Below are 22,160 nucleotides of genomic sequence, written 5' to 3' on the forward strand. Positions count from 1 at the left end.
AAAGTACTTTATTTATTTGTTTCATGTTGTATGTGGAAGTAATTCATGCCAGAGATCATGTGTGGAGGTCATAAGACAACCTGGAAAACTTTGTTATCTCCTACCATGTAGGTTCCAAGAATTGAAATAAGGTGATCACATTTGGCAAAAGGCACATTAACCACTAAGCCATTTCTCCAACTCCGTGTCACTATTCTTTTTTTAAAAAATATTTATTTATTTACTATGTATACAATAGTCTGTCTACATGTATGCCTTCAGGCCAGAAGAGGGCACCAGACCTCATTACAGATGGTTGTGAGCCACCATGTGGTTGCTGGGAATTGAACTCAGGACCTTTGGAAGAGCAAGCAATGCTCTTAACCACTGAGCATCTCTCCAGCCCCGTGTCACTATTCTTGCCAAAACAGGAATACAGTAGTTTTGCCAACTCAATGATTAATCAGAATGTTTAAAATAATGAAACACTTTAATTCATAAAGCACATGAATATAGTTTTTTGATAGCCTGTTTTATTTGTGAATAAAAGTATTCTTTTCTTCACAATTTCAAGATTCTACTGGAATCTTTGCATTAAACCAAGATTTTCCTTTCTTTTGTTGACATTTAAGTCAAATAGAATCCCGTTTTTGGATCTCAAGGTGGCAAATATTAATAAATTTTGGTTAAGCTGGCAGATAGAAACATCCATCCAATGACAGACATAAATGGACATTCTCACAATAGTGGGATGAGACACATTTAATTCAGAGTTTCCTTCTGAAATCAAGCATCACCCCACATATGTAATGGTCAGATCACAAACAAATCTTACAAGATTGAAAAGTAAAAATCTGACTCCAAACTCAAGTGATAAAATATATTGCAGAAAATTCAATTGAAAACTAACAAAAGAATGTTGAAAGGCCTCCTGGGAAATAACTTATTAGTGAGCAATTTTTCTGGCACTAGTCATATAATCCATATATTCTTCAATGTCAAGTCCAGAGCCTAAAACCAAAGCTCAGGAACTAAGTCTCAAGAGCAGATAAGAACCATATCCACATTTCTTATCTACATCTTTTATCATGATTTTTTATTGAATAGTTCACTAAAAATCCTTTTGGATTAGTCATTAATAAACATCACATTAATCCAACAATACCAAATAATTGCCAGAACTTTCATACAGAGCTGCTTTCTGTGCAGGGATACAAGTCACATCATGAGGGAAGAAGGAGATGCCTTGCAGAGGGCCTAGAGTTTGTAATGTTTTTCCTCTTCCATAGTCATGAAAGCTGTGTTGTCCATTGTATTCCTGAAAAATCAAACAAGCACACAAACAAATAAATCAACAAACCAGGCTTGCTTATGAGTCTCAGTTCATATGCAGAACTGCTTTAATTCCAGTACAGTTAATCATGAGTGTAAAGAATTTCTCATTAGAATATATGAATCTCAAGCTTCACATAAGAGGAGTTGAACATTTCCAATAATAAACTATCTAAAATTTAATCTTTTAAAATGGTGTGCAAAAATAAAAAAAATTAAATATCTTAATTCAAAATTACTATAAATTAATGAAGCTATGAATTTTTATGTCTCAAGCAAAGATCAAAGAACCAACAGATAGCACTAAGCCTTAAAGCCTTTACATTTAAAAGAGAATTTTAAAAACTGAGAGCCCTTGCCTCAATGAATAAGGTGGGTAGCGGTTTAGGAAAATCCCTGGAGATAGTCTCTGACTCCCGCATGTGTGCATACACATATATACAAATGCACTCACACATGCATACACACACACAAATGCAAACATACAGACACACATGTAGGCAAACTGCACAGAAACAAATTAAAAATTAAATTAACAAAAGGGAGTCTGTTCATAGAATACTGAAGGGTGAATGAGGAAGGGCAGATGCTCAATACTTCCAAATAGGAAAAAAAATAAAAGATAATAATAGGAATTAATTTGTGATTAAACTATCAAAGTTAAAAGGATATATAATATTTATAAATCATAAAAGCCCTAAAAATTGATTCTCTAGTAAGTGTATGGACAAAGTGCTAAGCATAATTGGAAGAAAACTTGGCAATTTATTTTCAAATTGCCTTTTTAAAAATTACTTACTTTTACTATTATGTGCATAAAGTGTGTGTGTGTGTGTGTGTGTGTGTGTGTGTGTGTGTGTGTGTGTGTCTGCCACAGTGCATGCGTTGAGGTCTGACAACTTTTGAAAGTCAGTTCTATCTTCCCACTCTGGAGCCTGGGGAATGAGCTGAGACTTCTGGGCTTGTCCTCAAGCACCTTTTCCCCCTGAAACATCTTGCCAGCCCTAAAGTTAACTTTAATTCAAAGTATGTATACAGTGTTCTAGTATTTAATAACAAATGAGCAAAGCATCTCATTCTGCACATAGTTTAAAATTATGGGCTGTAAGGACAGTTACATGGTTGAATGTGCACAATGCTCTTGGAGGGGACCTGAGTTTGGTTCCCAACACCTACATTATGGAGTCATTCACAACTACCTATAACTCTAGTTCCCAGTGGTTCTGACATCCTGGCTTCCATATTCATCTGCACTCATTGCATATATTCATAACAAAGACACACAAGCATAGACTTAATTAGAAATGACAAGTCTTTTTCTTACAGTTCACACACATGAATTTATTTCCATAATTACAATCATTCAACAGAAACTATAAATAGCTATTTTATATTTGGATCAAATATATTTCTATCTGATTATGCAAACTTCAAAATTATTGATATTCATGGCTATATGGTTATAATTTATTCCTCAGCACATTGTTAAATTGCATTCTCTCAGTAAATACTTTGGTGATTTCTGGCTTTGTAGTTTAATGTGATAAACACTTTCAGGAGTTTTTGTTTTCAAAAATTTTAAATTTAGAAGTTTTTAACTTACAGAGAATAACATATATTTACTTCAGCACTAGTAATTTAGGCATGCTATATGTTTTGGAAGATTTGGGGAATTTAAGAAAAAATAGAATTTTTGTAGCCATTATTCATTTAATACCATAGTTATGTTGAGATGTTTTTATCTTTCAAGCTTTTTACATTCTCTGTTCATTTAGTTATGAGCATACTAACAATATTCTTTCCAATAATATTCTATTTACTTAATTTTTAATAACCTATTTTGCCGTTTTCTGAACTTCTTTGACCTTTACAAAAACATTTTTTTTTTTTTTTGGCTATGTGGTATAGAATCCATGATGCTCCCTCTTGAGCCACTAAAGTCCTGGGATTGCAAACACAGTGTGATGGCTGTGTTCAGATTGTGTTTGATATGAATTCTGGGTTATTTGGGTTTATAATGTGTGTTGGAAGTATATATCTTAGTTTGCTTTCCATTGCTGTGGTAAAATAACGTGACTGAGAGTCACTTGGAAAGGAAAGAACGTGTTTGTCTTACTTGTTCCAATAACTGTCCAACATGAAGAGAACTCAAAGTAGGAACTCAGGAGAAACGTGGAGGCAGAGATCATGAAAGAATGCTGCTAGTTGCTTGCACTTGGTGATTTGTTCTGCTCTGCTCCCAATGGTCTGCACTATTGATAATGGGCTGGTCCCTCACTCACCAATTATTAATCAAGAAACACTCTACACAGATTCATGGGGACTGCACAAGTCCAAACCATATTGGTTTCTAGCGTTGAGAGGGTGAAGTTGATAAGAGATTCCAAGCTCAACCTAGAATCTGTTTCCAATTGACAACTGCTAACAAAGGAAACTGTTTCCTCAAGTTTCCTTTTGACAAGTGTATAAAAATACGCACACCAAACAAAACAAAACTCTGAACGTGGTGGACAAGGAGGACTGACTGAGAAGCCAAGGACAATGGCACTGGGTTTTGATCCTACTGCATATACTGGCTTTGCAGGAGTCTAGTCTGTTTGGATGCTCACCTTCCTAGACCTGGATGGAGGGTGGAGGACCTTGGACTTTGCACAGGGCAGGGAATGCTGACTGCTCTTTGAACTAGAGAGGGAGGGGAAGGGGGAGGGGGAGGAAAATGGGAAGAGGGGAGGAAGTGGAAATTTTTAAGTAAAAATAAAAAAGTAAAAAATATTAATAAAATTTTAAAAGAAAAATAAATAAAGAAAGAAATAAAAGACAGACCCCCATACCCAGCAGCAGACTGTCAACAGAAAAGAAATTCAAAGGTATTTATAGAGATTTTCTGTCTTATGTATTATGATTTCTGATTTGTATTTTTATGACTTTGTCTGTATATTTCTTATGCTTTTTGTTTTATTTTTTGTTTCTCTTATTTTATTCTTTTGTATTTGACTTTTTGCTTTCTAAAGAGAGAGAGAAAGAAGGTATAGAGCTGGAAGGGTGGAAAGATAGGGAGGATACGGGAGGAGATAAGATAGGGAAATCCTGATCAAAATATATGGCATGAAATGAACTTTATTTTTAATAACAATAATAAAAAAGCAAACATACAAAAGCAGGAAAGACATAACCTTACAGTCTTGCCTACTGGTCAATTGAAAAAAGACGGTTCCTCAGTTGGGTTCCCCTCTTCCCAGGTAACTCAGTTTGCCTGCCAAGTTGACAAACACTAGCACAGTGTACAAAACACTTTATTCAAATTCCTAACATGTTCTCTATGCTCTTGGTCAAATAACTATTTTCTCTATTGTTTTAAGGTGTTTGTATTTCTGTGTGTTTTTATTGGCATGTTCCTTCAGATCTCTTGTTTTATCAGACATGTGTTTTGAAAATCAGTCATCCAATAAATTTTTTTAATTTTTTCTGGACAAATTAATTTTTTGTTTAAGAAAGTTTAATTTAGAATATAATTACATCACTTCCTCCCTTCCCTATTCACTCTCAAACCCTTCCCGTGTAACCTTCCTCACTACCTCTCAAAGAATGACATATTTTAATTATTAGTGTTATATATACAAGCATAATTATATAAATATAACTTGCTGAATTTATTTAGTGTTGTTCGTATGTATGTGACTTTAGAATTGACCATTTTGTATTAGATAACAAATTAGATTTTTGTTAAATCGTCTGGTGGATTTTTTACTTTATTAATATTTTTATTTATTCTACTTACTGACCACATTTTCTCCTCCCTCCTCTCCTCCTGTTCCCTCCCAGCTTCCCACCCACTCCTCCTCCATCTCTGTTCAGAAAGGGCCGGCCTCCAATGGGCATGAACAAAGAAAGCATGGCACATCAAGTTGAGGCACGGTCAGTTTCTCCCTCTGCATCAAGGCTGGGTGAGGGAATCCAGCATGGGACACAGGTTCTTAGAAGCCAGCTAAGTGCCATGGACCAGTATTGATCTCACTGCTAGGAGCCTTAAAAACAGCTCAAGCTACACAACTGTCAAACACATGCAGAGGGCCTAGGTCAGTCCCATGCAGGATGCCTAATTGGTGGTCCAGGGTCCATAAGCTTCCATAAGCTCAGGTCAGCTGTCTCTGTGAGGTCCCTGTCTTGACCTTGACCCCTCTGGTTTAAAAACCCTACTTCTTTTCTTCAGCCAGACTCCTGGTGCTGGGCCCAGTGCTTGGCTGTGGATCTCTGCATCTGCTTCCATCAGTTACTGGATATAGGCTCTGTGATGACAAACAGGGTAGAAACAAATCTGATTGCAGAAAATGACTATTTAAGGCACACTCTTCACTCTTGCTAGGGGTCTTAGCTGGGTCATCCTTGTCATTTTGTGAATGCTGAAAGAACAGAATGATCCCTGTGATAAACACTAAATATGACTATAAATAATGTCCTTATTTCTTTGCCTATAATTTTCTTACACATTCATTTCATAAAATTAATAGAAAAAAGAACTCTATTTACATGTTATTGACTTCATTTCAATATATAGAAATATAAAACTAAGCCATCATCTTTTATCTCTTGCCATGTCTGTAAGAGATCTGAGGAAGCTGACATGTAAATGTGAACCCATTTTTTTTTACCATAAATTAAAATAAAAATTGATGCAGGAAATTGACAATATTTTAGAAAGTAATTTCTCAATAATTTTCTCTGTACATCTGTTGGTTTCTAGAAAACAAACTCAAGGAAACAGAATCTAAATTTAGTGCCTTCCTTGGAAGATTTATTACTTAAAAAATTATAAGCCCAGTTAAACTAACTGTTTTATAGTAATCTCGGGAACAGCATAAAAACTACTGTATTAGGTTTTTTTAAATTCACTACTGGAACTGTCTTCTAGGATTTTACAACTTCCATAGCAAGTTAGGATGTGAAAACCACAAAATATCAAGTTCAAGCATAGTTTATATAAACAGCTCCAAGACAGCAAGAGGTTTTCCAGAAGCCTGTTTCATGTCTGCCAACAGTTTGTTGGTCATAACTTTGTCCCATGGTCATGGAGAGCTACAAGTATAACTTACCTCTGTGGTATCTGCAGAGGATGTCAAGTGAGAACTTAGTTAAATGATTTCTGGATTGAGTTATCTTATCTATACTATATATTATTAGGGTGTATGCAATATGATGAGCAAGCAGACATGACTTCTTAAATGTCAAATCCCCCTTTACTTATCTATTGTAAGTGACAGTGGCATCATTCATTACATCTTTGTGTGTCTTAAGGGTTGTACTGAGCACATTATTAGTTGTTCAACAATTCTGTATCAGGTTTCATTACATTCATTTTACAGACAAGAAAACTGACATACAAAGAAGTAAAGTTCCTTTCTCTCAAGGTCACAATCTAGTATAAGTAGACAGAGAGACTTTCAAATCAATCTTTGTGTTTTATACCACCCTTAGTTGCAAGTTATTCTGCTACTTAATCCCTTAAATATTTTCTTTTTATGTTTCATAATTTGAACTTTAAGTGAATTTCAGTTATTTCATTTATATTATTCTTTCAACTGTAATACTGTCCTATAGGTGTGGATCAGATAGTTTTCTGAAGAGTATTCTACAAAAGACAATTGATCTTGTGTCCATCACATGGTAATAGCTGCTCTTAAATGTCTCATCCTTCTTGATTTTCTTTTTTTTTCTTTTTTTTTTTTGTTTTGTTTTGTTTTGTTTTTCGAGACAGGGTTTCTCTGTGGTTTTGGAGCCTGTCCGTGAACTTGCTCTTGTAGACCAGGCTGATCTCAAACTCACAGAGATCCGCCTGCCTCTGCCTCCCAAGTGCTGGGATTAAAGGCGTGCACCACCACTGCCCGGCTCCTTCTTGATTTTCAAAAGGATATTATTCCATGCCCTTAAGCAACCTTCTCTGAGTTAACACCATATATTTTCAGAATTTTTTAAAAGGGTTTTGAGAGTTTAAGTAGAATATACATCATCATCTCTATCCTTTGCACTGCAAACAACTTTCAGAGAGTATTTAAAAACAATTATGCTAATATTTTTTCATATAATGTTCAATAAAAATCACAGTGAAAGTGATTTAGAGAAAAACCAAGGAAGCATAACTTGAAATGCACCATGGGTGAAGGAAAGGAGAATCTTCCAACTCCTCAGATCCTCCTCTGCACCAGGGGGAAAGTGCAGAGCTCAGTGCCTGAAGTCTAGGTGAATTTGGTTGTTGTAAAATTAATTGTCATAAATTACTCCGAGAACAATCTAAAATGAAGAATACATGTATTGCTCTAGTAGTGCAGGCTCCTCATGGGTAAATCATGAAATGTCACAGCCTCTGACAAAGTTCATCCCATATTGAATAAATAGATTCTGCCCATACAAGGGCTTGAAGAAATGCCAACTTTAGTAAAAAAATGTTTGGAATTTAATTCATGGTCAAATACAGATAGATGCAATTCCAGTGCTGGCTCTGGTTTGGCTCAGCTAGACTTTGGGCTAATAACACTACACCAAATAATTCACAGTGATAGGTGAGAATATTGAAATGTTTGGTTAGTGTTTAATGGGAATGATTTACTGAACATCAAACAATGATCAGTGGGATTACATAGATAGCTCAAGGCTGATGTATCAGTCAATAAAGTCTGCACTACAGAGAAAAAAACTCTTCCTTGTTGTACATTCTTTGCTTCATGGCCCCCTTTGGAATCCCAGATAGCAGTATAATATTTTAAAATACTTAGAATCTCTTATTCATCTACTCTCATTTTTAAAAAGCACCATTTAGATCAACCAAGACCATCGTCCATCTTCACAAGGTCTTCAATTTCATAGCATCTTCAAAGTTACTTTGGCATGCAAGGTCACCAATTCAGAGGCTTCAAAGGTTAAGACACAAATGTTTTTAGGGGTAGAAGTAAGGATATTTTTCCTCATTACAGAGAAACTTACTAGACAGGTCGTCTCATTGATGGAAGTATCACATCTTAAGTACCTTTGTATCACTCCAATATAATGTAGTTACTGTGTGGTTCCTCCATAACACATCAAGCAAACATGTAAAAGCACTTCAATTAAAATTTTTACTGGGGGGGGGGGGGACTGGAGAGATGGCTCAGTGGTTAAGAGCATCGCCTGCTCTTTCAAAGGTCCTGAGTTCAATTCCCAGCAACCACATGGTGGCTCACAACCATCTGTAATGAGGTCTGGTGCCCTCTTCTGGCCTGTAGACATACACAGAGATAGAATATTGTATACATAATAAATAAATAAATAAATAAATAAATAAATAAATAAAATATTTACTGGGTATCTACTATGTGAAAGATACTCATTTAGGTGGTGAGAAATATGACATGGATTAAAAAAATCATTTGTGTTCTTATAATCTCTAGCTTTGGTTTAGAAAAACAAAAAATGCACACATAAATTGTCTGCTGGTAATAACTATGGGTAAGAAAGGCAAAGTGCTCTGGACTACTACAGAAGAGGCTCTTTTATGAAAAGTGCTATTTGACCAGAGACCACAGAAAACTCTAGAAGTAGAAGAAGATGCCTACAAAAAATCTCTTCAGAAATAACTAAGAAGTGCAATGATTCTGAGGTTGGAATGTATATTTGAAACTCTTTATAAAATAAAAGTCATGCCTTTGAGGTTTTGTCATGAAACATAAGCTCTATGATAGAAGATGAGGTCAGGGATCAGAGAAGTGGCAGGGCTGATTGCATAGGATTTTATAGTCACTAGTAAGGATTTGGATTAGACACCAGGGCTCTAGATGGAACTCATACAATTTGGATCCTGTGTGAGGAAAAAGAGTTACTAAGATTGACTAGAGAGATTTGGGCTGAGAATTTTGTTTGGGAATTTGACAATAAGAAAGTACCACTTACTTAACCTGGGGAGATTGTGAAAGGTTGTGGATATGTTCCGAATGAGTTACATATCAGAAATTAAGGATAAAACTTATGTGGGCAGATGGGCATGAGAGAGTGGGGTTCTAGAAAGAGACTGTGGAATATGATATATGTTCAGAAACCTCAGAATGTTAAGGCCCTGCAAAACTGTGGCATTGAATAAAACTTCCAGACTGATCTTTTGGAAGAGAATAAAGCCTAGCACACTGAGGTTTGGAGATCAGTAAAATAAAAGGAGGGGGGAGGGATAGCAGCAATGGAGTCTGAAGAAGCAGGCAACATAGAAAAAGGGGAAAGTGGCATTCTGGATCCATGCAAAGATAGACTTTCAAAAGAGTGATTGAATGTGTCAACTACTGTTGATCTGTTAGTAGGTTCAGTATCTCCAAATTGCCATTTGTTCTCATGGATAAGACTATATTGATAGAGTTGTGGAATTATATATGCTTTAAGTGAAGTTATTTATGGTGATACAGATGCGTTATTATCCAGCCACCTGCAAGGAGTCTATACTGCATCTCTGAGCACAGAAGACTATTTAGAACTCTAAACTCTAACCCCATGTAGTGAAAAATAGTGCCAAAAAACATATTAGCATTGGCTTGCCTGAATTGCTTTTATTCAATTATTTTACTTCTATTAAAATAGATTATGGTAACCTAGGCACATTCCAATTTCTATGACAAAAATCAGTGCAGGCAGAATAGTTTGGAAAACATTGTTGATTTAATTTCTTAGCCCACTTCCCTATGATGCTAACAAAGACAAAATATCAGGCTCAAGATCAGAGATTGGTAATAGAAATCTTCTATAGGTTCATTCTTATGAGACCAATGGCCAATACTAGTCTTGTTTAAGCATACATTCCCCCTAGTGAAAGCACTGTTGTTATTTAAGTGATTCTAGTATCGAAAGCATACAATGTGTGTTAGTTTTTGGGGAAAAAAAAGGAAGTCTGGTATGGTAGTGCACAGCTTTAATACCAGCTCTTGGGATGCAGAGGCAGGTGGGTCTCCAAGTTCAAGGCCATCCTAGACTATAGCAAATTCCAAGATAAGCCAGGGCTACACAGAGAAACAGCTATCTCAAAAGAAAAAAATGGAATAAGTCCTAAGATTATAAAATATTGAAAATCATTGGTAATGAGGCACAAAATGATCTATTCTACCACTGTTTCTACTAGGTTCCTTATGATATAACATCCAAATAGAAACCATCCCATATGTTTCTCTCACAGTGAACTCTTAAGATTTTTCTCATTTCCTTGCTGAAGAAGAGATATTCACAGGGAGTATGGACAAATAGTTGGGAAACTTGGTTAGACAAGAAAGATATAAAAGAAATTTGCCAGCCTGAGATCACAGTCTGAAGTTGTACCAAGAACTTGCTGGTGCATGACTTGTTCTAGGCAAATGGTGGGACTTACAGATGTTTGAATTTGCAGTTGTGACTCTTCTATTGCTACAAGCCAACTTTATTCTTGTTAAGGATCGCCTCTTCTCTATGCTGTAGACATATGCTTATGTAGTTTATTGCATTCTGCTTGAAATTCATCAGTCTTGTTTGGAAGAATGTGTCCTCTGTTGAGTCACAATGTATGCTCTTGACTTTTAATCTGATAATCTATGCTAAAAAATATTTTGCTATGATTACAGACTAAAGCTAAAGAAAAAACTCCATCAAATACCTTTTACTAAAGTGAAAATGAAAGTATACAAAAAAAAGGGAACTAGATGAGGAAGAATTGGCAAGTGTCCAACTATTTCTGAGCGCCTTCTCTGGCCATGTGATTTCAAGAAAAAGCTGGAAATTGAAGTAGTTCACATTGGAAAACCTGGAGACACTGATTGCATGAAAACAGTTGGTTACATTTATATAATTGCAGACAGATCTATATTTGCTCTCTCAACTACATTTTATTATTTAATATCAACAAAGAGTAAAAAAAAATGAGCCATTGTTAATGAGTGTAGTCTTTAGGAACAACAGAGACCTCAGCCCAATTCAAGCCCAAAGCTTGACACTGGAGGAATCTGACATTCCCCTCCCCCACCACACACATAGCTTATATTCTATGAACTTCAATTTCCTTAAACACAAATTGGCGGCAATCTTCACCTCATGAGATGGCTGTGATGCTATAAGAATTTTAGGTGAAAATTTTACAGTGCAAAATATATATGACAGACTTTAATTTGAAATTGAGTGGTATGTATTAGAGACAAACAATAAATTTATATACACAGAGAAAATATTTCTTGAATAAGGACATTCCTTGGTTGCAGTGCAAGGTCTTTTTGATTTATTGTCAAATGTTTAATGCGCAAACATGTATTATTCCTTAGGATACTTTGAAATCTTAATAAAGTTGTCTCACTAGAAATCATCAAGAAAAAATATATGTGAATGATAATGTGTATATGAATAATACGTATGGTGATAATAATATCACATCAAAATTAAGTGGGGGTACAGGGATGTCTTAGCTCTTATGAGCTTGGGCTGCTCCTTCAGTGGACCAGAGTTTGATTCCCAGCACTCATGTTGAGTGGTCTGCAGATACCTATAATTCCAGAAGACCTAACATAGCTTGCCATCACACGCACAGGTATCCTTGTGCACATACCCACCTCAAACCCATACATATAAAGTAAAATAAAGTAAATGTCAAAAGGACAAAAAAAGTGTTTTGACTTATTGCACAAATGAAAATATACCCAGGTCATGTTGGTCTTAATAGTATAGTATAATGTTTTTGTTGTGCTGTGGGAATTTAATTAGTCAACAGCTTTTGGGGGTACTGGACTTAAAGGTGTGGTCTTCTGTCTGTGGGTTTGATCACTTTTAAAAGAGAGATGGGGCTCACTCTCTCTCTCTCTTGGGTGATGGTCAGTGATCTGATCACAGCTGCCAGCACCCACAGAGCAGGGGACTGTGGCGATTCTTCCTTGTTGTTCATGAGTGTTTCCCAATAAATATTTGCCACCCCTTTATCTCAGGCTCTCGTGGATTCACTTCCCCATGTTTACCCTGCTCTTGGCTGTCTGTCTATCTGACTGTACATGTTTATACTTTCTACTAGAGTGGCAAAATATATACAAGAAAATATAGATAAAGCTCTAACTATCTTTAAATTTAGGGCCTTTTAAACAGTTTCCTGTTGAAATACTACACTTACTAGCTTCCTTGTAACCAGGCAAGGCAACTACTGAAGGGAGGGGACTTTGAGATGGACCTTAAAATACATGTGGTAGTCATTTCCGCCCCATGAGGCTGCATCTTCGTCCTGGGGAGGGTTTCTCATCTGGCTGCCTGGTCCCACCATGTATGCTGCTGAGAGAGTGCTCTTCACTGTATGTCCACCAACAAGCATGGTCCTGCATAAGATTAGACTCACTTCTCTCTCGGTCTTCCCGTCTCTCTCTTTTAAGCCACTCAGTGAAATCTAAGGGTCCATGGAGACTATTGTCCATGTCTCTTTGAAATCTAGTAGAGTAATACATATTGTAATGGAAGTAAACTCGAGATTTGAGTTAAACTCATAGATTATAAAACACCAGTCTACAATGTTAACACCAGTGTGGACTGACCCAAGTCTACGCAGTTAGAATCTTCCAAAGGCCAATCACGTCGATGCTTGTGACTGACAGCATTGCTCATTACGCACTAAAATGTCTTGGCTTTGAATTAATGTTTTCTTTAGCCAAATATTTTGATCAACTTATTATACAAACAGTAAAATATCTTCATATTTTCAGGCACATAAAAGTATAAAATCACTTAAGGACACAAGCAACAAAATGAAGTTATCAGACTTTGGTTTATTGTAAAATTTAGCAAAGTTTTTCTTATAATCCCTGACCCCTTGCTCTGAAAACAAAAGCGAAAACAATTATTGCTTATCCTTTCCCCTCTACTTATCTGTGCTACTATTAGAGGGGAGAAAGCTTATTATAATAAATAAAAATAAAGATGTAACAGAGAAAAATAAATCAGTCTAGATGAGAAATATTAGGAGCAACAGAAATATCATTAAGCAGTTTAAAAATAAGCTTCTTTAAAAAGGTTGCCTTATTAAAATAAATCACACCAAAAATATAGCAGCAGAGAAGAAGGATACATACAAGTTAATTGCACACCAGTCCCATGCAAAAAACTGGGTCGTTAGCCAAAGCAGTAGTACTCAGAATCCAACTTGGGATGCTTGTGCAGAGCCTGTGAGTCCTCTATGATGGAGCTGTCACTGAACTGATCCAAGTCTGAAGGGGTCTGATGCCCTGGTACATCATCTGCCAGAGTGTCCAGGTAGCTCCCTACAGAGATGCCATCCAGCCCATCACTGCCATCATGGAGGCTGTTGTAGCTGCCATGTAAGGAGGTACCCTGACTCTCCAGCAAGCTGCACAGGCTGCCACTGAGACTGCTGCCTCTGCTGGTGATGGTGGCCTTTTCTTCAATCATCCACTTGATGGACTCGATGCTCTCATTGATGAGCAGCAGCTGGCGCATGAGCCTCACATCAGTGGCTCTGAGGTCAACCTACGGCAGAGAGGAAGAGAAGAAACACATGCTAGTTATTCTATGTTCTAGCAAAATCTCAAATTTGCTTATCTTATGTACTGAAATCCACAATTTAAATTCATGAAAAATTTTAAAATGTTCTTCTTTCATTTTCCTTGTGAACTGATGGCTTCTGGTGGAAGTCAGAATCAAGAACTCACTCCCGCAATATGCATCAGTCTACCCGTGAGCAAATAAAGCTCCACTGAATTTCCAACTCCAATCAAACTAATTGAATACACCCCTCAAATGGCAAGTTTGTCTGTTAAAAAAAATGCATTCTTCTTTTGGATAAACTAATACCTTATCTATATTTATATGGTACTGGGCTGACAAAAAAAGTGGATAAATGAAAGAATCCTCACTAGTTTTATAGAAACCTCTGCTTATTAAATGATAACATGCCAAACAATATTATGAAAAATAAACATTCACTAGAAAAACCTAGTTACAATATACTGCAGGAAATATCACTTTCATGTTCTTTTAAAAAGAAATAAAAACTGCAGGAAAGAAATGTTAAGAATACAGTAGAGACTGGCAATCCTTCCGACTGCCTCTCCACAAAGAATGCTGGATAATGCATTTGCTTCTGAGAACCAAACTGGGAGGCAGGGACCTGTGTGGCCACAAGAGGGCCTACTCACAGCCATTACAGTTTGAAAATGGATTCCCATTCTTCCACTTGGGATAGCAAGCCAAAAACCTGATCATGCCAATTCTCTTTCAGAGATAGGACTAATTCAGATATGGAGGCCTCTAGACTTATCAAAACCATTCATTCTTGAGTGACTCAAACCACAAAGAAAAAGAAGCCTATTGTCATCAGAAATTTGCTTTCATCCAAAAGGACTTCCTGCCGGGGAGTTAATTCATAACTGAAGGTGAACTTTGGGTTGAGTGAATGTGTGAACAAACAGGAAGGGGTAAAATCTCTGGTAGATAACAGCTGGGGATAGTGCTGTGCGAACAGAGCCCTAGCCTAATTAAGTGCTCTGGGTTCAATCCAAAGAGACAGGCAGAGACACAGAAAGAGAGACAGAGAGAAGAAAGAAGAAAGTTCCATTCTAGAGTAGAATTTTCAAAACATAATGAAAATATAAGGAAGTACAAAGTGCGCTTCTAAAATACCTTGGATTCACTCAAATATTAAAGCAATTTTACATATTCTCAGTGAAAGGCACAATGGATAAATCCACACAGAAAGTAACAGGTAAAAATTGGTCTCAATGATATTTCCAAACAGAAGGATATGAACTCATTAGGCCTCAAGTTGCTCATTATTTTATGGTGTTTCAATGACTTTGTAATGACTGTGACCAAGAAGAAGGCATTCTGAGAGTCCTTGTGTCCAAATTCACACACATACCTTAAAAGCCATCTACACAGTTCAAAGTACAAATCATGCAAATATTTACAAATCATCAACAATGCACACAATCCACTGGTGAGTATAGAAAAACTCCTACAGGATTCTTCAGTAAGCCTCTGAAGTTGAAGATATTTCACATGCCTATTAGAGGCATGGGGCAAGATTAGTGTGACCATTTCCCAACCACTTCCCAGATGGACAATAGACATCTGTTCCCATATGTGTGTTTTATCCCAGGAAAACACCCAACTGGGTCCAGATCTGATTAGGACCATCACCACTCTATGTCTCAACGTCTTCTCAATCTTTCAAGTGGACTGCTCCCAGTTACTAACTCTAGTCGCTTCTGCTTTGCCACAAGGTCTCTATGGTGCTTTTCGTTTCTATCTCACAACATTGCTTAATTTTGTGCAGTTTTATACTATGACTGATTGGTGATAGATATCACAAATCAGTGTGTAGACATTGGTCTTTTCAATTAAGCAACAAGTCCCTTAAAGAGCCATCCATACCATTCTTTTCTATTGTAAAATCATTCCTAAGTACTTTTAATAATTTTAGATCTTTGAAATATCTTAAGACACTAATAAATTCATACTTCCAGAAACTAAATAACTCAAGGGTTAATATGTACTAAGAATACATTTTTTTTTTGGTCAGCAATTTTGGTCTTGTAGAGTGGTAACATCCCATACATATTTTTCAATTTTATCGAGCAATAAGAATAAAAAGAAAATAGGCTATGAAAAGACAAAAGTTTTTTTTTTTTTTGACCATAACATGATTTAAGTAAGGAAGTCTTTTGTTTCTATGTGCAAAACATTCAGATGCTATTGAGTCATTGTATGGGGTGGGTTAGGAAAGTAACGTGGTTGAAGCCTGTTGATGCAGATAATGATTATAAATATAAGAGCATGTAACCCCGTGTGCTCTAGGGCAGTAAACAGTGTCTGCCAGATTGCTGGGTGTGCTGGTTTCTGTGGTTGACTGCTGCTGGTCCCTTCCAGGAGCTCTTGTCTGTTACACAGGGCCTTCTCCCAGAACGAAGGTGTGGCTATGGTATTGATGAGCCCTGGGAGTATGAGCAATCCACAAAAACTGAATCACAATGTTACTCCTGTCTCCAGTGGTTGCCCCGCCTTTCTATGCTGTGTAATTCATGTCAGTCTTTGTGATGACTGCACCAAGAACAGTGTAGCTTTGCCACAGTGGCAGGAACCTGTGGGGATCTCAGATGGAGTCTTGAGAGCCCCTTGACTTCATTCTAAGCATACTGAGAATTGGCTCTCATAAAGCTCTGAGCTTCAATGTTACTGGAAAGCCCATTCCTGATTAATCATGCCCAGTCCTCAAGTACAGTTACAGATTAAATTTCATGACTATCATTTCCTGCATATTTATGACTTGTTAGAGTTAATTAGCTTATTAATTGTGCATGAAGGGGTTTCAGAGTACAGAGGACTTTGTCTGACTAATCATCACCACTTGTTAAGACCTAGAACAGTGCCTGGCACATAGTACCTATTCAGTCAAGCTCTGCCCAATGACTGAACACTAGTTATGCTCCAGATTGGACCCTTGGTCAGCAGCCTGGAGCTCTGTGTGGGTTGGTGGTAATAAGGCTTGAAAGGAAGGAAAATCATCAGGAAAAAACAGCCCAGGATTGACGCACTCCCAAGCATATACTTCTATTTCTATTCATTCTCAGCACTCTGGCACTGAGTATAGATTCTCCCAGGCTTAAATTTACAGAGTATAAGATAGCATCTCAAAGGGAAGCGGACTTCAAGCTGTGAGTCACAGTGCACACATGATTCTGTTTGCTCAAGGGCGATAACTTGTTCTAGCACAGCACAGGTGTTCTGCAAATACCCAGTGAAAGGAACTGAACAAAGAGACCAAACAAACCACGTTTCTCCTCCCCAGTAAAAGTGTCTGTACCGACTGCTTGAAAGCCATGCCAGTATCGGGCCCCTTTCCCTCCTCACTCCCCACAACCTATCCTGATCTTTACAATTCCTGCTGTGTGCTTTGCCTTCACCCTGCCACTTCTAATCTTCGGGTTGGTGCCAAGTAAGTTTTTGGCCTCCGGGGAAAGTGCTGAAACTTCATGTCATTTCTAACAAGTGGTGGACTGGGTTGGTACAAAATTTGAAATGAAGAATCTACAAAGAGCAACTATTCCTAAGAACAAAAATGTCAAGATCTGTTCTCTTCCGAACAATCCTTTTTTAAAAAAAATTGTTCATTTATATATGTATTTATCTGTGTAGAGGGTGAGGGTGTACAAGTGTCTAAGACAGGAGTTTAAGCCATTCTAGAGTCTGTTCTCTCTCTCTCCACAGTGTGGGTCTCAGGGATCAAAGTCGGGTCACTGGGCTTGGCTGTAGTGTTTGTGCTGACGTTCTCCAGAGTATTTCATTGGTCCCACATGGTCCTTCTCATGAGAAAGGAACCAGTCATGAATTAGCATGATGGAATCCAAGGAAGAACGCAGTTACATTTTCAATTAACCAAAGAACTGAGGAGGCTGGAGAGATGGTTCAGTAACTGAGAGAACTGGGCTGTTCTTTCAGAGGACTGGATTTCAATTCCCAACATCCACAGGTTGACTTACAGCCGTCTCTAACTCCAATTCCAGGGGATCTGAGGGCACTAGGCCTGTGCACGGGCACACATGCAAGAAAAACAGCCATACTTTCTTCATCCATTCTTCCATTGAAGGGCATCTAAGTTGTTTCCAGGTTCTGGCTATTACAAATAATGCTGCTATGAACATAGTTGAGCATATACTTTTGTTGTATGATAGGGCATCTCTGGGTTTTGATCCTACTGCACGTACTGGCTTTGTGGGAGCCTAGGCTGTTTGGATGTTCACCTTACTAGACCTGGAAGGAGGTGGGAGGTCCTTGGACTCACCACAGGGCAGGGAACCCGGTCTGCTCTTCGGGCTGATGAGAGAGGGGGAGTTGATTGGGGGAGGGGGAGGGATATCGGAGGCGGTGGTGGGGAAGAGACAGAAATCTTTAATAGATAAATAAATAAATAATAAAAAAAGAAAAACAGCCATATGCATAAACTAAAGTAATATTCTCTCCAAGTTAGCAAACTGATCTTCAAGATGGTGATGTAAGAGGATTGCGACACACGGTACGTGTCTGCCCTTGACATGATCTACCTGTGATCTGTGCTCAAACAAGCTCGGTGTGCGGGACTTCAGATTCCCCAAAACAAAGGAAAATCATGGATTTCTATTTTGTTCCCTATGAACCACAGGGCTTGGTATGGACAGCAAAGCAAGTCCTGTGAAATAAAGAAGAATCCTGATCACTGAGACGCTTGTCTCCATTCCCCACTGAGGTTTGATTTCAGGCATTACTCTATAAGAAAGCATTACTGATCCTAAACTGCCACACTTTCCTTCCATATTCTTTGTCTTCCTTGAGGCTGTATGATAACTAACTTGTTTTTGCTATGAGGAAATCAGATGGGCCATAAGAAGACAGTGAATTCTTGCTCAAAAGCTCCAGCAAGAAATGTTAGCAAAAAACTTTTGGTTAAAACTGAAATTCTAATTTAACATGAATTATAATTAGCCTATCAAAAATTGTGTGAAAATAATTATTTGAATCCTCACCATTTGAACTTAATGAATATCATACTTATGTTCCCAGGCAAACATTTTTTTTACTTATTATTACTTTGTGAGTGCAAATGTCTGATGAATACATATAAATAAAGGCATGTGTCTGTCACAGCATGTGTGTTTCACAGCATGTGTATCACAGCATGTGTGTGCATGTGCGTGGAATTCAGAGGATAACTTGCTGGATTCAGTTCTCCCCTTCAAAAAAGAGATCCAGGAACTGAACTCGAGTTACAATACTTGCATAGCCATATTTTTACTGGTTAAGCCTCTCATGCCCTTCCTTCCTTTCAAAGAGAATCTTGACCCTGTTGAATGAATCTTCCAAATGGGAATGTCTCACATTGCATTGTCATGCTTGAGGACTAGGTAAGATACCTCCCATAAAGACCTCTATCTTTTCACCCTTTCATTTACTAATACCAAGTTCAGTAAACAAAGCAGACAGTCTCCTAGTTACACATTCCTACTGGAAAACACATGATAGGATTCCTGAAAGAGCCAAAGCTATGATATGAATTAGGAAAAGGAAAGATCATTGCAAGTCCATCATGAAGTCTATGGGACAAGGGAAAGAGGATAGATGGGCTTTAATGCTAGACTCTTTGCCTAGTTTCCAGCCAGAAGGAGCAATGAACATCTCTTTCTTTCTTTATCCCTCCCAATTACAGTTGGAGAAAGTATATGATTCTCGACAACACTCTGTTAGAGTCATATTTATTTCCAACATTTTTATCATACTTATTTTACAGATATTTAAATTTTAAGCATGAATTGGAGGGATATTGGAAAGGTAACTGGAATATTACTTTTTCAGCAGCTTGTCCTAGCTTATGCATTTTCTTAGGGCTTCTATTACTGTGATAAAATGCCATGACCAAAGTAACGTGGTGAGCAAAGGTATGTTTTCACCTTCTACTTCTACTCACAGTCTATTAACAGGGAATCTGGAGGCAGATAGTGAAGCAGATGTCGCGGAGGAGTGCTTCCAGGCTTACTTCTCAAGGACTGTTCCTTCTTACACACCCTAGGACCATCTGCCCAGGGGGTACCACCCACAATGGCCTGGGCCCACCTCCATCAATCTGGTAGAGTCGTTTGTTGATTGTGGTTCCTTCATCTCAAATTACTCTAGGTGGTGTCATATTGACATAAGCTATCCAGGAAATGCACGTCTCCATTGTGTGACCTTCTGGTACCTAATTCTGCTCCTTCTATGAATCACCACGTAATGATCTAACAATCGCAAGAGACTTCCTGCCTACTCATGGTTGGATGTCCTGAGAGCTTTATTGATAGCTGTATTACACAGCACATTTTTCTATCTGCCTTTCTCAGCAGACCCATGAGGTCACTGTTGTCTCTCTGCAGTCTGGGAAGATACTGGACCACGTTTCCCTTCAGTGACTCTGGTTTAGAACCTTCAGGAGAAATGCCTGTGACCACACCCACCTTTCTCGTTTGGTTCAAAATTCGGAGCAAAATTTGTTTCTAACTGAAAAGGGGAGGGCTTAATTTTGAACTCTGACACCCTTTGTCAGCTTTGACAGCCTTCATTTACATTGCTCTCTGGTAGAACTGAACTGTAACTACAATAGTTTGCTCTATTCCCAAAGCCTGATAGCTGAGCAATTTCCCCAATGACCACATTACTGAGGAAACACTGCCGTCAGTCCAGCTGACCAGTGACACTTTTGATGACACAGACAGCTGAGTTAGGTTATTTGAACGAGGCACGTGTGACTTCACTAAACCTGAAACCAGTTCCAGGACAAGGGCAGCTTATGAGTACTTCTCAGCTCCTTCCGGTGAGACTTCCCCTTGCTAAAGAGAGGTGCACAACTTTTCTTTCTTATCTCATCAGGTTGTGCTCAAACTAATACCTTTTTCATATTCTAATAGACTGAATGTCAACTTTTTCAATTGTCTGAAGCACATCTGAGGTTAATGCAACAGACTGAAAATTACCTAAGCCAAAACTTCTTTAGAGTGAGTTAAACACGCCTCACATTCACAACAGAGAAGCTGCTCCACACAGAACATAGACCAGAAGGTTTTCCACTAACATCAATTATTCTCCATTTCCATCTTTTCCTTAAAGTAGCATTTCCAAATAAGGTTTAGGTCACAGGGTTTACTTCTCTGTGACTGTAGTGACCAGGTTTTTTTGTTTGTTTGTTTGGTTGGTTGGTTGGTTGGTTTTTCAAGACAGGATTTCTCTGTAGCTTTGGAGCCTGTCTTAGAACTAGCTTTCATAGACCAGGCTGGCCTCGAACTCACAGAGATCCATCTGCCTCTCAAGTGCTGGGATTAAAAGTGTGTGTCCGGTTGTGACCAGGTCTCTTTTCTAAGAGGATGCAGGGTGGTATAATGCCAAGTATTCATCTACCAACCACAACCAATACACACATACACACTTATTTACTGTTGTATTGTTGGCTAGTTCATGCCAACTTGATACAAACTAGAGTTTTCAGAAAGGAGGGAACCTCAACTGAGAAAACACCTCCAGAAAATCCTGTGGGCTGATGGTCCTGGGTTATATAAGAAAACAGACCAATTAAGTCACAGGTGTGGTTGATTATAATAATATAGTCCCACTTTAGCCCAGATTGGAGTATAATAATGGTTTTACAGCACACAGGGAGCAAGCTGGTAAGCAGCACCCCTCCATGGCCTCTGGATCAGTCCCTGCCTCCAGTTTCCTGCCCTGTTTGAGTTCCTGTCCCGACTTCCTTCAGTGATGGATTATGATATGAAAGGGCAAGGCAAATAAACCCTTTCCTCCCCAGGTTGCTTTGGTCATGATGTTTCGTCACAGAAATGAAGCAGTGACTGAAACATCCCACCACTGTGTTGCAATAACAGATAATCAATTTATAAGGTGTAAAGATTTATTTGGCTCATGTCTTCACACAACACACTTTGGTCATGTGGCAGAATAGTACCCCACAGGGAGAGTGCATGGGAAGGAGGCCTATTTAACTTGCAATGGATGAGAAACAGAGAAACAGGTTGGGATTCCAGTATCAAGACACAATGCCCAGCAACACAATTTCCTTCTAGAAAGCTGTACATCATAAATATGTTACCACTTTCCAGTACCGTGCCCAAGTCAGAAATCAAGCCTTTGGACACATGGACTTTTTGCATTTAAGAGCCAAACTGTACCATATAAATAAACAAATTATAAGTTGAGTTAATATGGAAAATGAATGATAGATACATTTGCAGTAACATACAAGGTAGCCTTTGCTACAAACATCTGATAACCAATTGCTCCTCAAAGAATGCCTTATTTGTTCTTGATGAACTCTTTGATGTGTGGAA

The 22,160-nt window shown here is 38.0% G+C and overlaps 1 protein-coding gene across 3 annotated transcripts in view; it reads right to left on the bottom strand.

Annotated features, from left to right (window-relative positions):
• Positions 1 to 421: 421 nt before the first annotated feature.
• The window catches only part of Lurap1l (leucine rich adaptor protein 1 like), a 59,813-nt gene continuing 38,074 nt past the window's right edge, over positions 422 to 22,160 (bottom strand). Inside the window, exons 2-3 of one of the 3 annotated variants that reach the window (XM_041653069.1) lie at positions 13,377 to 13,791; positions 422 to 1,297 (exon numbers count right to left, since the gene is read on the bottom strand). In XM_041653069.1, coding sequence (XP_041509003.1) covers positions 13,417 to 13,791 — 375 coding nt within the window. In that variant the 3' untranslated portion in view covers positions 422 to 1,297; positions 13,377 to 13,416. Of the gene's footprint in view, positions 1,298 to 5,187; positions 5,598 to 13,053; positions 13,792 to 22,160 lie in introns of those variants that run through there. The other 2 variants (XM_041653070.1, XM_041653067.1) reach the window with 2 other exon arrangements.

This window comes from Microtus oregoni, unplaced genomic scaffold (assembly GCF_018167655.1).
Source record: "Microtus oregoni isolate MIOR12 unplaced genomic scaffold, Mior012 000005F_ref0000423, whole genome shotgun sequence".
Taxonomy (NCBI): Eukaryota; Metazoa; Chordata; class Mammalia; order Rodentia; family Cricetidae; genus Microtus; species Microtus oregoni.